We start from the raw sequence: 17,479 nt of genomic DNA, 5'->3' as shown, positions 1-17,479 counted from the left end.
GGTCAGTACTGGGAGAGGAGAAGCTGATCCTATATCTGTACCTAGGGGAAACTTGTGTGAAGGGGAGGGGTCAGGTCAGTGGGAGGATCGGACCAAGAAGTAGGAGGCTGATTGGATCGTTGCTCTGTCCTTAGGGGCAGCCATGTCTGATGGAATCTGAACTGGCCATGGACCGCCCTCCTTCACTCTGCTAGAGGCAGGCGATGCTAAAACAAATCTCTACACACACATACTGGCGAACACGCACATCCCAAACACACTTGCAGTAACAACTCATTCCCCCACTCACAAACATGCACACACACACATAACAGGGTTTCTGTTACAAAAATGTGGCGTCGGACATTTCACGGTAGCATTTTAAATTTACCTGACATCTGAGAAATTTACCGGACGCATATGCATTGTTTGTGTAAGGGCGTCCACCCACAGTGCTCAGAATGACAGACAACACATTTAGATTATCGTAATTCATTTTAACAGAACATGCAACTCCAGGATGAAACGGGGTGCGTCCTTTCCGAATGCACACTTTGAAGATATTAGAATAACTGTCCACATTTGCTTTTCCTCAGCCAACAAAACGAGTAACGGACAGAAAAATCACTAGTCTATGTCAATCTATTATACCCCATAGTAAAAAAGTTGACCAATACTATTGGTCAGCGTGCCATTCTGTGCAAAAAATAAATAGCCTATTCCAAACTAACTCTGAGAGAGTTGTGGGACGATAGATCCCAAATTCATACAACCAGTACATCAAAATAACTTTAAAGGGCATTGAGGTTGATGCAACAGATCAAAATGTTTAGCTTAAAATGTTGATAAACTATTGTTTCTTAACATTATAAGGGCAGCAATGCACACACGGATAGTAGGCTACGAGCGAATGTTTGTGGGAAAAACATTTGTCAAATGCGCACTGTACATTCGGATGAAAATATCAGTTAGAAATGTTTAACAACTAGCATGGGTTGCTAATATGACTAGGATTGTGCCTTTGGCTACTGGACAATGAAAGAAAGTTGGTTTGAAAACCAATGGAATATGAGAGAAATGGGCCACTTATTTCAATGGCATATAGAAGTCTTTATAAAATATTTGCCTCCACGTTTATAGAAACAGATTTTGGCTCGGCTACTTTGAAGCAAGGTAAAATGTTCAGGTTTCACACAATTACGTTTATGTTTTCAAAATGCATACTTGCTCCAATTCACATTGCAAAGTGGTTTGACACGCTGAAGCCTGCCTACCATTGCCTAAGCACTTGAATGGCGAATGGGAAGCACACTCCAATTACAGTTGAAAAATACAAATAGTAGCTCTTTTTAATCGTGACCATCAAAACTGTTTAACGCACGATTGCATTCAGAATTGTTGTACAATGATTGGGCTTATAAAAGCGCATGTTTGACTCCACTCAAACTAGGCTCTGTATCTATATGCAGAATTGTGCAAATTAACCCATAGACCAATAAGCATGACCGGTTAAATGTATTTGCATTGGCTGATATTTCCATCAATGAATAGGCAAAAAAGCATTATTTTGCAATGGGATTTTTTTCTTCTCCTGGACAACTGGCCGCCTATTACCTAACGGAAACCCTGACGGACACACCCACCCAGTGAGGCATGCAGGCTCACAGTGAAAATAGTGGTCATTTAATCTCTTGGCTGACTGCTGGCTGACAAATCATTTTCTATCTCAGGGAGGAGAGGAGTGCGATCTTGAAATGGTTTCTGTTCTCAAAATTGAGGAGAGAGAAAGAAAAAGTCCTTGGTGGGCTCTATGCAAGCTGTAGTCTAAAGTAGTGCACTATATAGTCAAAAGTAGTGCACTAAATAGGGAATGGGATGCCATTTTGGATGTAGCCCAACTCATTCTCCAGTCCTGCAGCTTCTGTAACTGCGCTGTTTTGCTATAGTAAAGGAGGCACACAAAACTCATCCCTCATTTCTCTACCTCCTCTGAGGTCATAGGTTCATTCCTTTCCTCTCTTCCTCTAACCTCCATATGTTGTCTTGAGCCCTTCCCTCCCCTTCATTTGTGGGATTTGATGAAGATCTGAGTAGCTGACAGACACAGGATTTTTCTATGGGTTAGCTCAGGGCTGGAATGTGTGTACAACATTATCTTCTGCCGTTCCATAGGCCTCCTCTATGTACTGTGGAATGATGGAATGTCGGAGTTGTTTTTTTTGGAACGTTGTACCTCTGAACCCTCCCCAGGAGGCTGCCAAAGGGGGTGTGTTTGAGTCTACAATGACTCGTAACAACCTTAGGATGCCTATCGGCTCTTAACCTGTAGGGTCATAGCTTTGTCTCACTTTATCTCGATAGGTGCAGCCGGGTATGTAAAAAAAAGACAACAAATCTCCACTCAAATCTCCACCTCAGTCCTTTCTCATCGCTTATAGTTGAGGATGAGGATTCAGCACTGGACTTGAAAAAAGAGATCTATGGAATAAGCTTGAAAGATGTTGTTGCTTTGACTCGATCATAAGTCACTCTCTCTCGCACTGCCATTTTGTTTACCTTGATCCGAGTGTCTGCGTCTGAGGAGACTATAATAGCCGCCGTGTCATGCCGCCTGTGGGTGGCAAGAATGTAATCACTTGTTTGCCGTTGGGGAGCAAAATGCAAAAAATGTATCTCCTTCTTGGAGACTCTCGGTGCTCGATATACGGGGCCTGGCAACAGACAGCCCTCCACAATCAGGAGTGGAGTAGTCCTGGCTGCAATGCATTCCAATGACGCGTGGCTAAGCCACAACGCTTCTGCAAAGCTCCTGAAAAGTTCTGGAGCTTGGCGAGCCAAAGCATTGTACTCTCTAGTCAACTCTCCTCTCCATCTATCAGAGAGTAGCCTGCAGTGGTGTGTGCTACTATATAGCTCTTTAACTCTGTATCAGCAGGTTTTTCGTTTGAAAAAAGGAAGGATAAAATTAGGAAGGAAGAGAAAAGGAGAAAGGAGGTGATTAAAGGCAATAGATGGTGCTGGGTGATAGGATAAGGAATTAGTGATTCTGGGAGGTTCTTTTGAAGGTAGCCTATCAAGTCATCACATTGACCTTCTAACCTGGCTGTGCTAAATACCAAGGCAATATCATGGATAGGATCAGATCTACAGATGTCAGATCTTAACTTGATCACTCTTGTTGCAGAGAATTTTCCTGATGCAAATGATCCTTGTGGTTGGCTAAAAATGAGCAGTTCTCTTTCTTTCCACTCAGGGGCAGTCGAGTCATTGGGATCAGGGCTCAGTATCTTAAAATAATTATATCTCTATAGGCTTAGGTCCTATTACTGCAACATTGAAATGTACACATACATATCAACAAATGTTGTTTTATATAGCTTAATAACGCAAGATAGTTATTGGTCTCCACTAGGCTATGACATACAAGTGTCTAGTGTGGGACCTCCCGAGTGGCGCAGCAGTCTAAGGCTTGAGGTGTCACTACAGACCCAGGTTCAATCCCAGACTGTGTCACAGCCAGCTTTGACCGGGAGACCCATGAGGTGGCGCACAATGGACCCAGCGTCGTCCGGGTTAGGGGAAGGTTTGGCCGGCTGGGATTTCCTTGTCCCATCGCACTCATACTCCTGCAAGCTGACTTCGGTTTCCAGCTGGATGGTGTTCCCTCCGACACATTGGCGTGGCTGGCTTCCGGGTTAAACAAGCAGTGCGGCTTGGCAGGGTCGTGTTTCAGAGGACGCATGGCTCTCGACCAAGTCTGGACTAGAGTTTCAGTGATGGGACAAGACTGTAACTACCAATTGGGGAGAAAAAGGGGTGAAGATAAAACAATATATATATATTTTTTATAATAATAAGAATCGAGTGTATCCGAAGGTTACAAATGAACTGTCAAAATTGAGTTAAATTGTGGCCTGGGGTGGTGTAGCAGTTAGGGCCACTGCCTTCATCGTATGTATAGGCCTACCGTGTTGGTGTGGGTTTGATTCTGCCCCAAGCCCTTCTGATACCAATAATGCAATCTACTGATTGACTTGATGTAGTTAGACATTTCAAATATGGACAGTCCAGGACCATACCTTATTTTTCTTGATAAGAAATGACCATACCAGACACTTTTGGATAACATAAATAGTAAGCAAATAAAATAACAGTACACCAACATTAGTTTCCATTCATAAAAAGTGTTGGGTAAATTGCCACAGTAGATTGCCATGGAAAATTAGGAAATACTTTATTTCTATTGTATAGAATGCTTGTCAAATAGAAAAATCACCCGTAGTCTGCTCAAAAAGGACTAAATTGTTCCGATGACAATACCAACCAGAGGGCAAACATATCTGGTAATTTTTGCATCTTATGGTAAACTGTGACAACAAACCAAAAAGACAACAATTGATTTGACATTAATTTATTGTTAAAGTCTGTCAGCACCATCTTGCAAATGTCCCCCAGCACAGGTATTCTTCAAAGAAGACTGACGTCAAACAAAGGCTGTACAGTTTCAATTTCGGTCATTCAATGTTGATTGAATATCTAACAATGTGCACAATTTCATAAAAAGGTATATGGTACTCGAGACATTGGAATAATTTTACAATTTCAATAGCATTAATAAAAATGTATTTTACATTATCGTTTCAAGTACATGTGATGGTGAATGCATACAAAAAATATTTACACCAAGTGTGATGTTTAATTTTTCACTCAGAATGAACAGGTAAGTGTTACAACGGTCAAACAATCAATACCGAAATGTCAATATAAATCATGTTACTAGTACGCAAATCAGACACATTTCACCATGGAATTAAATTGACGTCGAAAGTTTTTTGTTCCATTTTAGCTAACCCTAACCCTTTTCCTAACCTTAACCTACTCCTCCTAGCCTGCTATGAAAAGTACATTTTTGACAAACGCTGTAACCCTTCTAGACAAAACTGGATTTACACAACATCCTCCTCCTCTTCCGAGCCTCTCCTTTCCACATTGAAGGGTATTTTCTTTTTTGGCTGGCCACTCGGTTGTGCTGCAACAAGTGGTAAATAAAAAGATACACACAAAACAGTCTTGATTTATATATGATTTATATATGGCACAAAAAGCTTACTGAGATTACAGAGGTGCTTATAGGCCTTGTCCTAAAAACAGAATGACATTTAGACATACACACAGAGAGAGTGTGAGAGAGAGCAATGCGTGGGAGCATGCTGTGGGGAACTGACCTGTAGATCTAGCTAATGTTAGCTAGCTACATGGTTGACACTGCAGCTAGCTAGCTAGCTTAGACAGCTTATCTAGTTGTAACCTAATGTGATAACTAGTTAGCTATTGCCACACACATCTGATTAATCTAGTCACTCTTTATGCCAACGACAAGGTGGCTAGTTAGGTAAACAAACAGGGATCATATGGGGAGCTAAAAACAGGAGATTAAACTTTTTCTGTCAGATTCTGGGTTAGCCAAAGCTAGCTAACTAGTTACTAATTAGCTTTCAACATGGCACCGTCATAGGATGCCATCTTTCCAACAAGTCAGTTTTCTGCCCTGCTAGAGCTGCCCCGGTCAACTCTAAGGGCTGTTATTGTGAAGTGGAAACGTCTAGGAGCAACAATGGCTCAGTCCCGAAGTTGTAGGCCACACAAGCTCACAGAACAGGACAGCAGAGTGCTGAAGCATATAGCGCGTAAAAATTGTCTGTCCTCGGTTGCAACACTCACTACCGAGTTCCAAACTGCCTCTGGAAGCAATATCAGCACAAGAACTGTTCATCAGGAGCTTCATGAAATGGGTTTCCATGGCCGAGCAGCCACATAACAAGCCTAAGATCACCATGCGCAATGCCAAGCGTCGGCTGGAGTGGTGTAAAGCTCGCCGCCATTGTAATCTGGAGCAGCAGAAACATGTTCTCTGGAGTAATGAATCGCACATCACCATCTGGCAGTCTAACGGACAAATCTGGGTTTGGAGGATGCCAGGAGAATGCTACCTGCCCGAATGCATAGGGCAAACTGTAAAGTTTGGTGGAGGAGGAATAATGGTCTGGGTCTGTTTTTCATGGTTCGGTCTAGGCCCCATAGTTCCAGTGAATGGAAATCTTAATGCTACAGCATACAATGACATTCTAGATGATTCTGTGCTTCCAACTTTGTGGCAACAGTTTGGAGAAGGCCCTTTCCTGTTTCAGCATGACAATGCCCCCATGTACAAAGCGAGGTCCATACAGAAATGCTTTGTCGAGAACTGATTGGCTCAAACATTAAGAATGAAAGAAATTCCACAAATTAACTTTTAACAAGGCACACCTGTTAATTGAAATGCATTCCAGGTGACTACCTCATGAATCTGGTTGAGAGAATGCCAAGAGTGTGCAAAGCTGTCATCAAGGCATAGGGTGGCTACTTTGAAGAATCTCATTTTATCTCTATTTTGATGTGTTTAACACTTTTTTGGTTACTAAATGATTCCATATGTGTTATTTCATAGTTTTGATGTCTTCACTATTATTCTACAATGTAGAAAATAGTAAAAATAAAGAAAAACCCTGGAATGAGTAGGTATGTCCAAACCTTTGACTGGTACTGTATATCTTAGAAATACTTATCTTACTCCAGAAATATATCATATTCCAAAGGCAGAAGGTAATTAAAGTGCAACTTACCTCTTACCGCATCTGGCTAAGAACCCAAGAACAAAAATAAGAAGAAGTGCGCTTCACTGCAGGTGCCGTGGTGGAGATAATACTGGGTTTGACGGACAACTTTGAGAGCCAATGAACTTAACCCTTTGACACTTATGAACATACGGGTGTGGTCATTCTACAGCGGTCCCTGCAGCGTGCACACAAACCGGTGTGATTATAACACTTATTTAGAACGTCAAGTTACGATTGATGCAACAGTCAGCATTTGAGCTGGCCACAGTTTTTTCACAAACATTTTGCACAAACACAGTTTTATCGTGTCAACCAAAGATAAGATGTTACAAGATGAGTTGGGTCTATTTGCAGTGTGCATGTTGAAGGGGGTGTGTCGTATACCATCATTCACTTCCGGAAGTACTGGAAAGACGAGTGAACCATCCCTTCACCTCATTTTATTATAACATCTTTGGTCTGACAGACATTTACGTTACAACCAGAATGCATTGTATGATGTCAACAAACATGGTGCCACATATAGCTTGTAATTTGCTTAGCATTTGCTCATCATAATCAGTACAACCTTCAAAAAAGTATTTTACAGACATCATATGTGTCCATTACAATCTATGAAAGAATCGGAATACATGATTTGTCACCATTTTACATGAAAAAGCATGACCATCCTCAATTTTCCTCCGGGTAACAATTGTGTACATTTTGACCACTCCATAACAGAACGTTGAGATAGAAATAGATTGTGTAGAGTAGGGAATCGTGTCGGTGGTATCCGTTACATTTATATCTGCAAAATTCAGAAATTGTTCACCTCACTGAATAGGCTACACAGGTTGAGGTTCATGTCTTGCCGACCTCTAAACATGTCACCAAATGAATATGTTTGAATGTGATGAATGCAAAATTATGCAAAGTGGATGACCACAACGTAAGGCCTTACCAGTATTTATATATTACAGTGTACAAGCGTGATATAATTCAACATTTAACTTTTTTTCTCTGCAGTATATGCAAAAAGGAGTTGGTACAGAGAAACCTGAATAAATTGTTGTTTTATTTCTGCACTTTCCATGTCACAGGTTTGGGTGGAATGCAGAGGTCTTGACTTGTTCTCTATTTGTGTACTTTTTTCCTATGATATTATTGTCTTTCCCAACCTTTATGCACAATATATTGCTTTACGTGTTGTCTCCACTCTATACTATACTATTACTATATTACAGTGAATGCTTGCGTCGTAAACATTTGTATGGTTGAATGAGAGGTTTGTGTTGGTGCCTCTGAGACTGGCCGTGTTAACACCTACAGAAGGATCCATGATTAGCCAGACAGTGGCAGGAGTGCTTGAATCTATCCACTAGAGCACAGAAAGGGAGAGGAGGATTTGCTTACTCACTGTCCTCCTACTCCACTCTCTCCTCTCTGCATTTTCTGTGTCTACAAATCCGTGGTTTACAATCCCCTCCCATATCTGCTGCTCAGTGACAGTCATATCAGAGTAAAGGCCTTGTGTTAAAGGCTAAATTATAAACCCCTACATGGACATATCAAACATGTGTTTTGGGTGAAAACATATGATTGATTTCAAGTGTACACTCTCCTCTATATCTCTAACTGCTACTCAGTGACAGAGTATAGGCCTTATGTTATACAGTGAATTATAATACTATACGTGTAGAAAGTATACAGGGTTGAGGAGTAACTGATTACATGTAATATGAGTACAAAAAAACTAACTGTAATCAGTTACATTACCAACTAAAATATTGTAATCAGATTACAGATACTTTTGAAAAAATAGATGATTGCTTTTGGATTACCTTTAAATTCAGAAAGGATGTTTGCAAAAAAAATACATTATGACACCTTTCTGTTTTTTCAATGACATTCAATTCAGCATTAAAAAAAGGGCACAAGTTTAAGTTTGTTCCACCTGAGCGAGTCTGACCACATATCAGAGACCACTATTACATTACTGATTTGCAATTTTGGACAGGTAACTAGTAACAGTAATGGATTACATTTAGAATGTAACCTACCCAACCCTGAAAGCATATATTCTAAATGTAATCCGTTACTGTTACTAGTTGCCTGTCCAAAATTGCAAAAACAGAAAGGTGTCATAATGTATTTTTTTCGCAAACATCCTTTCTGAATTTAAAAGTAATCCAAAAGCAATCATCTGTTTTTTCAAAAGTATCTGTAATCTGATTACAATATTTTAGTTAGTAATGTAACTGATTACAGATAGTTTTTTTGTACTCACATTACATGTAATCAGTTACTTTTGCATGAAAACATACAAGTGATTTCAAGTGTCTCAGTGCTATTTTGTGTGTGTATATTTAGACAGCCCTTTGCTGGCATTCTGCTGTCATGAATCCTCTGAGCCCACAGAGTCTTGATGCTTTGTTTGTAGCAGAGCAGCAGGTTTTTCTCCCAACAACCCACCAGTTTATTTTGGGAAGGCTGAGGTAGGTAGGTAGGTAGGTAGGTGCCGGTCTTACTGCAGTGAGTGCATAGCAGCTCAGAAACCCTGTAGTACTGTACCTACTTGGGTAGCGCTGAATGCTATATGTACAGTATAAGGACAATTTATGTGTAATACACTGTATATATCACATATTTATGTGCAACAAAGCCAATATATTTGTAGAATAGGGCCAATATATTTGTAGAATATGGCCAATATATGTGTGGTATATGGCCAATATATTTGTAATTAGCCAATATGTATGTGCAGTACTGTATATGGCCAATGTAGTATATACACTGAGTGTACAAATTATTAAGAACATGATTTGAAAGACTGACCAGGTGAAAGCTATGATCCCTTATTGATGTCACTTAAAACAGTATAGATGAAGGGGAGGAGACTGGTAAAGAAACATTTTTAAGCCTTGAGACAATTGAGACATGAATTGTGTATGTATGCCACAAAATATTTAAGTGCCTTTGAACGGGGTATGGTAGTAGGTGCTAAGAGCACTGGTGTTTCCCGTGTGTGTCAAGAATGGTCCACCACCCAATGGACATCTATTTTATTTTATTTAACCTTTATTTAACTAGGCAAGTCAGTTATGAACAAATTCTTATTTACAATGACAGGCTACCGGGGAACAGTGGGTTAACTGCCTTGTTTAGGGGCAGAACAACAGATTTGTACCTTGTCAGCTCAGGGAATCGATCCAGCAGCCTTTCAGTTATTGGTCCAACGCTCTAACCGCTAGGCTACCTGCCGCCATCATGTGATCATGTCTTTTTATTCTGTCGTTTGTCAGTCATCTTCTTGTATCTGACGAGCTCTTCGTTTATTTTTTGTTTATCACTCTTATACTCCTCACACACACACACACACACACACACACACACACACACACACACACACACACACACACACACACACACACACACACACACACACACAACCCATCCATCTGTTTACTTTTCTCTTATCTGTCCATTCCTTTTACTCTGCTTTTCTTTAAGCGCTATCTCTCCATCTGCAGCTGTTTCTTGGTTATTCCAGTTTTCCCTCAATCACATTTCTGGGGTCTAATATATCTACAGCAGAACAACAATTATCAAATGCCTTAATGCACTTGCCATACTTCTGATCACTTTCTTGCCTCATCAGTCAATACAAAATTCCCGTTTTGTTCCCAGAATATTAAAACATTGTTTTCATCAGAAGAGAAATGTGTGAAAATGTGTGTACTGTCTCCACCAATCAGTAAATACAAGTGCACAAAGTTCGAAATCACTCCATCAGCGCAAATTCAGGTACAATAAATGGAAAGGTCTAGGCGATGGGGACTGCCTAATTTTTAGGATTTCTGACAACATTGCATGCACAGATGCAGACAATAAAGTTGGGTTACTTCTAAGTTCGGGTTACTCCTAAGTTGTCATTTCCAACATTGTGACCTTCCGTTTTAGAGGTTTGCTTTGGTGTGGATTTAGGCCTATCCATTCAAATCAGTTGTGTTCCTCCATTGTATTCACCTTTCTGTATTCAAATTGTGCATTGTTTTTCTGTTTGGTGATGGAAAATCTACAAACCTGTCAGCAAACCAGCCTATGTAATAAACTCAGCTAAAAAAGAAACGTCCTCTCACTGTCAACTGCTTTTATTTTCAGCAAACTTAACGTGTAAATATTTATATGAACATAAGATTCAACAACTGAGAAATGAACTGAACAAGTTCCACAGACATGTGACTAACAGAAACAGAATAATGTGTCCCTGAACAAAGGGGGGGGGGGGTCAAAATCAAAAGTCATTATCTGGTGTGGACACCAGCTGCATTAAGTACTGCAGAGCATCTCCTCCTCATGGACTGCACCATATTTGCCCGTTCTTGCTGTGAGATGTTACCCCACTCTTCCACCAAGACACCTGCAAGTTCCCGGACATTTCTAGGGGGAATGGCCCTAGCCCTCACCCTCCAATCCAACAGGTCCCAGACGTGCTCAATGGGATTGAGATCCGGGCTCTTCGCTGGCTATGGCAGAACACTGACATTCCTGTCTTGCAGGAAATCACGCACAGAACGAGCAGTATGGCTGGTGGCATTGTCATGCTGGAGGGTCATGTCAGGATGAGCCTGCAGGAAGGGTACCACATGAGGGAGGAGGATGTCTTTCCTGTAACACACAGCGTTGAGATTGCCTGCAATGACGACAAGCTCAGTCCGATGATGCTGTGACACACTGCCCCAGACCATGACGGACCCTCCACCTCCAAATCGATCTCGCTCCAGAGTACAAGCCTCGGTGTAACGCTCATTCCTTTAATGATATATGCAAATTTGGCCATCACCCCTGGTGAGACAAAACCGCGACTCGTCAGGGAAGAGCACTTTTTGCCAGTCCTGTCTGGTCCAGCGACGGTGGGTTTGTGCCCATAGGCGACGTTGTTGCCAGTGATGTCTGGTGAGGGCCTGCCTTACAACAGGCCTACAAGCCCTCAGTCCAGCCTCTCTCAGCCTATTGCGGACAGTCTGAGCACTCATGGAGGGATTGTGCGTTCCTGGTGTAATTCGGGCAGTTGTTGTTGCCATCCTGTATCTGTCCCACAGGTGTGATGTTCGGATGTACCGATCCTGTGCAGATGTTGCTACACGTGGTCTGCCACTGCGAGGACGATCAGCTGTCCGTCCTGTCTCCCTGTAGCGCTCTCTTAGGTTTCTCACAGTACGGACATTTTAATTTATTGCCTTGGCCACATCTGCAGTTCTCATGCCTCCTTGCAGCATGCCTAAGGCACATTCACGCAGATGAGCAGGGACCCTGGGCATCTTTCTTTTGGTGTTTTTCAGAGTCAGTAGAAAGGCCTCCTTTAGTGTCCTAAGTTTTTATAACTGTGACCTTAATTGCCTACCGTCTGTAAGCTGTTAGTGTCTTAACAACCGTTCCACAGGTGTATGTTCATTAATTGTTCATGGTTCATTGAACAAGCATGGGAAACAGTGTTTAAACCCTTTACAATGAAGATCTGTGAAGTTATTTGGATTTTAACGAAATATCTTTCAAAGACAGGGTCCTGAAAAAGAGACGTTTCTTTTTTAGCTGAGTTTATATACTGAACAAAAATGTAAATGCAACATGCAACAATTTCAACGTTTTTTCTGAGTTATCGTTCATATAAGGAAATCAGTCAATTGAAATAAATTCTTTAGGCCATAATCTATGGATTTCACATGACTGGGCAGGGGCGCAGCCATGGGTTGGCCTGGGAGGGTATAGGCCCACCCACTGAGGAGCCAGGCCCAGCCAATCAGAATGAGTTTTTCCCCCACAAATGGTATTTTATTATAGACAGAAATAGTCCTCAATTTCATCAGATGTCCGGGTGGCTTATATAAGACGATCCCACAGGTGAAGAAGCCGGATGTGGCGGTCCTGGGTTGGTGTTGTTACACGAGGTCTGCGGTTGTGAGGTCGGTTGGACGTACTGCCAAATTCTCTAAAACGACGTTGGAGGCGGCTAATGGTAGAGAAATCAACATTCAATTCTCTGGCAACAGCTCTGTTGGACATTCCTGCAGTCAGCATGCCAAAACCTGAGACATCTGTGGCATTTGCTGTGTGACAAAACTGCACATTTTAGAGTGGCCTTTTATTGTCCCCAGCACAAAGTGCACCTGTGTAATGATCATGCTGTTTAATCAGTTTCTTGATATGCCAGACCTGTCAGGTGGATAGATTATCTTGGCAAAGGAGAAATGCTCACTAACAGGGATGTAAAAATATTGTGCCCACAATTTGAGAGAAATAAGCTTTTTGTGCATATGGAAAATTTCTGGGATCTTTAATTTCAGCTCATGAAACATGGGACCAACACTTTACATGTTTATATTTTTGTTTAGTGCATTCGGAAAGTATTCAGACCCCTTTCCTTTTTCCACATTTTGTTACATTACAGCCTTATTCTAAAATTGATCAAATAAAATATTACTCATCAATCTACACACAGTACTCCATAATGAAAATCAAAAACAGGTTTAGAAATGTTTGCAAATGTATAAAAAAAATGGAAATATCACATTTTCATAAGTATTCAGACCCTTTACTCAGTACTTTGTTGAAGCACATTTGGCAGTGATTATAACCTCGGGTCATCTTGGGTATGACACTACAAGCTTGGCACACCTGTATTTGGGGAGTTTCTCCTATTCTTCTCTGCAGATCCTCTCATGCTCTGTCAGGTTGGATGGGGAGGTCTATCCAGAAATGTTCGATCGGGTTCAAGTCTGGGCTCTGGCAGGGCAACTCTAGGACATTCAAAGACTTGTCCCGAAGCCACTCCTGCGTTGTCTTGGCTGTGTGCTTAGGGTCGTTGTCCTGTTGGAAGGTGCACCTTCGCCCCAGTCTGAGGTCCTGAGTGCTCTGGAGCAGGTTTTCATCAAGTATCTCTCTGTACTTTGCTCCATTCCTCTTTCCCTCCATCCTGACTAGTCTCCCAGTCCCTGCCGCTGAAAAACATCCTCACAGCATGATGCTGCCACCACCATGCTTCACTGTAGGGATGGTGCCAGGTTTCCACCAGACATGACGCTTGGCATTCAGGCCAAAGAATCTTGTTTCTCATGGCCTGAGAGTCCTTTAGGTGCCTTTTGGCAAAATCCAAGTGATCTGTCATGTGCCTTTTACTGAGGAGTGGCTTCTGTCTGGCCACTCTACCATAAAGGCCTGATTGGTGGAGTGCTGCAGAGATGGTTGTCCTTCTGGAAGGTTCTCACATCTCCACAGAGGAACACTGGAGCTCTGTCAGAGTGACAATCGAGTTCTTGGTCACCTCGCTAACCAAGGCCCTTCTCCCCCTATTGCTCGGTTTGGCTGGGCGGCCAGCTCGAGGAAGAGTTTTGGTGGTTCCAAACTTCTTCCATTTAAGAATGATGGAGGCCACTGTGTTCTTGGGGTCCTTCAATGCTGCAGACAAGTTTTGGTACCCTTCCCCAGATCTGTGCCTCGACACAATACTGTCTCGGGGCTCTACGGAGAATTTTTTTAACCTCAGGCTTGGTTTTTGCTCTGACATGCATTGTCAACTGTGGGACCTTTATATAGCCAGGTGTGTGCCTTTCCAAATCATGTTTAATCAATTGAATTCACCACAGATGGACTCCAATCAAGTTGTAGAAACATCTCAAGGATGATCAATGGAAACAGAATGCACCTGAGCTCAATTTGGAGTCTCATAGCAAAGGTTCTGAATACTTATGTAAATAAGGTATTTCTGTTTTTGTAAAAGCTTTGTCATTATGGGGTATTGTGTGTAGATTGATGAGGATTTGTTTTTATTTAATCAATTTTAGAGTACGGCTGTAACTCAACAAAATGTGGAAAAGGGGAAGGGGTCTGAATACTTTCTGAATGCACACGAATACATGGAATTGGATTGTGATGAAACCGATTAATTATTCCTGCACACAATGTGCTTATTTTCCATTTTCTTTTTGCTCACGAACAATATTTGATTTGATGTGTATGAAATTATTTTGTGAAAAAGGAAAAAAAGGAGAGTAATTGCCCATAATATTGCACCTTTTGATAGTTGTATTGATAGTTGATTTAGTGACTGCAAATAAAATCGTTAATTGATAAATGGGATTTTATAATAGATAGACTCAATTTTTGTTTTGTCAGCTTGACTCAAGGGTATATGTGGTTATATTTTTGGACAATGGAAAATGTACTACCAAGACTACCTCTCTGAAAGGAAACTCTCAGACAGTTTCAGGCAAGTCTATGGGCCAAATGTCCCCTCCCCTTCCGAAGATGTGAGCACCTGCGAAGTCATGATTTGTCCAAATGATCAGTGACCAAGTTCCTCGTTAGTTGTGGCGTCACACAGTCGACAGATGCTACTACCATTTATGTTACGTGCACCTGTCCACAGGAGATTAGTATGGTTGTGATAATCTTTTTGCAGGCAGTCATGTTCTTTTGATGAGTGTATTTGCTGTTTTGAGAAGGCAACTACGTACAAAAAAATGCATTTACTGTTTTGCAAAAGGTCTCAGTCCTGTGTCTTGTGTGTACTGTTTTGAAAATCGACAACCTTGTTCCAAAACATTGTTGCATGTCATAAACTGTCATACACCCTGCTGATATGTCCTCCGGTTGGCTGCTCCTCCTTCTCCTCTCTCTTTTTTAATTCAATACATAAACCTCTTTGTGTTTCAATGTATCATTTTGACCACTGAACTGAAAGGACTGGATAGGCAGGAAACCCCTGTGTGTATTTTTCCTTTTATCATATTGCTTTCATCTAGTTTATTTTATTATTATACCCCCTTTTTATCCCCAATTTTGTGATATCCATCCATGGTAGTTACGATCTTGTCTCATCGCTGCAACTCCCTATGGGGCCCCCGATCACGGCTGGTTGGATCAAACCCCAGACTTTAGTGGCACTGTGATGCAGTGTCTAAGACCGCTGTGCCACTCGGGAGGCCACTTTCATCTAGTTTGACTGATCAATGGTCACACAGCTGATGAGGAAACCAGGCTCGTGTTATTGTTCATTAGGGAAAATAGACTGAAACAGGGAGGGACTGCCTGATCTTGCCCAATATGAAACGTGCATTTTTGTGAAAGAGATTGGTGGTGGAAACAGTTTGATAAAAGGTAGAGGTGGAGAGAAGTTGTGGAAAGGAGAAAAAAGGATGGAGAACAAAAGTGCTCAGGCTGAAGAATTTCCTTGTATGTCACGTTTGTACTTTGTGTGTTCTTACTGTTGACCCATGTTCCAAACAGTCAAAACTACCGTAATGCTCATCATACCGTAATACTTTTCTTTTCCGATTTTTGTGAATAACGATTGTATTGTGTGCTTGGCATTTTCTCGCGGATTACTTTTAACCAGTGAAAATAAATTGGTGCCTTCTCACGGACATCGTAAAAAACTAATTACAAGATCATACCTGCTACAATATTATGAGAGTTACTGTAGATTTTGTGGAGTACAGTTTAGTTTTGCAGACGTCAAATGTCTTCAAGCTGGCTCTGGAACATTTCCAAGATGGGGACCTCTGAGCTAATGCATAGCCTCAATTAATAACTGTTGAAAGCCATGTTTTTCCTCTCATCAACTAATAACTATTGAAAGCCATGTATTTCATCTTTCATGTCTCTCTCTCTTTTGCGCTCTCTCTCACTCTCTCTCACTCTCTGTCAATTCTTTTCAATTCAATTTACTTTATTGGCATGACGTAACAATGTACATATTGCCAAAGCTTACTTTGAATATTTACAATATTAAAATAATAATAATCAAAATTGTCAACGGGACAACAGTAACAATAACCAAGGGTCAAAATAACCATACATTGAACAATAACAATAAGCATACAGTAGAGGACATGTGCAGGTTGATTGGTCTGTCAGACTCTGTCCCTCATCTTATGGCAGGCAGCAATGTAGTGCGCTGCCAACCCACAGCTCTCTGCATCCTCCCCCAACAGGACGGGTAGCCTATCCTCATCAGAGAGGTCTTTGAAACCTTGAATAAGGGTTTCAAATTTGGGGAAATTACACTCTCTGATTGCAGCTCTGTCTCATGTTCTGCTGTTGTGCGTGGTTGCACAGCCTTTCCTCTACAGGGAGCCATGTTTTCCTGTGTCTACCCTTCTCAATGGCAAGGCTGTGCTCACTGAGCCTGTACTTTGTCAAGGTTTTTCTAAGGTTTTGATCAGTAACCATGGTCAAATAGTTTGCCACGGTGTACTGTCGATTTAGGGCCAGATAGCACTGCATTTTGCTTTGTGCTTGTGCTTGTGTTTCCCAATAAGCAATGTAGTTTTGTTTTGAGATGTGTTGTAATTTGGTTTATTCTGATTGATTGGATGTTCTGGTCCTGAGGCTTCAGTGTGTTAGTAGAACAGGTTTGTGAACTCAGCCCCAAGACCAGCTGGATGAGGGGACTCTTTTCTTTGCTCAGTTCTTGGCATTGCAGGGCTTGGTAATGATATGAGAGGGGGTCACTGTATTGTAGATGTTTCCAAAACTTAATTGCGAATTTATTTTTATTTTTGTCTCTCTGTCTCTTTCTCTCTATCTGTCTGTTCTCCCTGCAGTAAGAGTAGACTGTTTTCCGACATGAATCCTGTGTATAGTCCTGTCCAGCCCGGGACACCGTACGGGAACCCCAAGAACATGGCATACGCAGGTGAGTGCCAAAACAACAACAACAAAAGCAACCAGCAATACCGTACCAATACAGTGGTCAGGTACTCCCTTAACATTTCTTGGCCCTTTCGGCAAGGCCTATGTATAGCTTTAGATGCATTCTATCATGTTCTTATACTGATTAGTTACGTCATAGAGATATATAA

At 41.5% G+C, this 17,479-nt stretch overlaps 1 protein-coding gene across 3 annotated transcripts in view; it reads left to right on the top strand.

The window, feature by feature from the left end:
• Positions 1–17,479, top strand: part of LOC115154123 (protein FAM168A-like) — a 46,417-nt gene that overhangs the window by 4,258 nt on the left and 24,680 nt on the right. For all 3 annotated transcript variants that reach the window (XM_029700028.1, XM_029700030.1, XM_029700029.1), the window contains exon 2: positions 17,222–17,313. In XM_029700028.1, coding sequence (XP_029555888.1) covers positions 17,244–17,313 — 70 coding nt within the window. In that variant the 5' untranslated portion in view covers positions 17,222–17,243. The remainder of the gene's footprint in view (positions 1–17,221; positions 17,314–17,479) is intronic.

Source organism: Salmo trutta, chromosome 19, assembly GCF_901001165.1.
Source record: "Salmo trutta chromosome 19, fSalTru1.1, whole genome shotgun sequence".
Taxonomy (NCBI): domain Eukaryota; kingdom Metazoa; phylum Chordata; class Actinopteri; order Salmoniformes; family Salmonidae; genus Salmo; species Salmo trutta.
The sequence above is the reverse complement of the archived record's forward strand: the minus strand, read 5'-3'. Positions and strand labels throughout refer to the sequence as shown.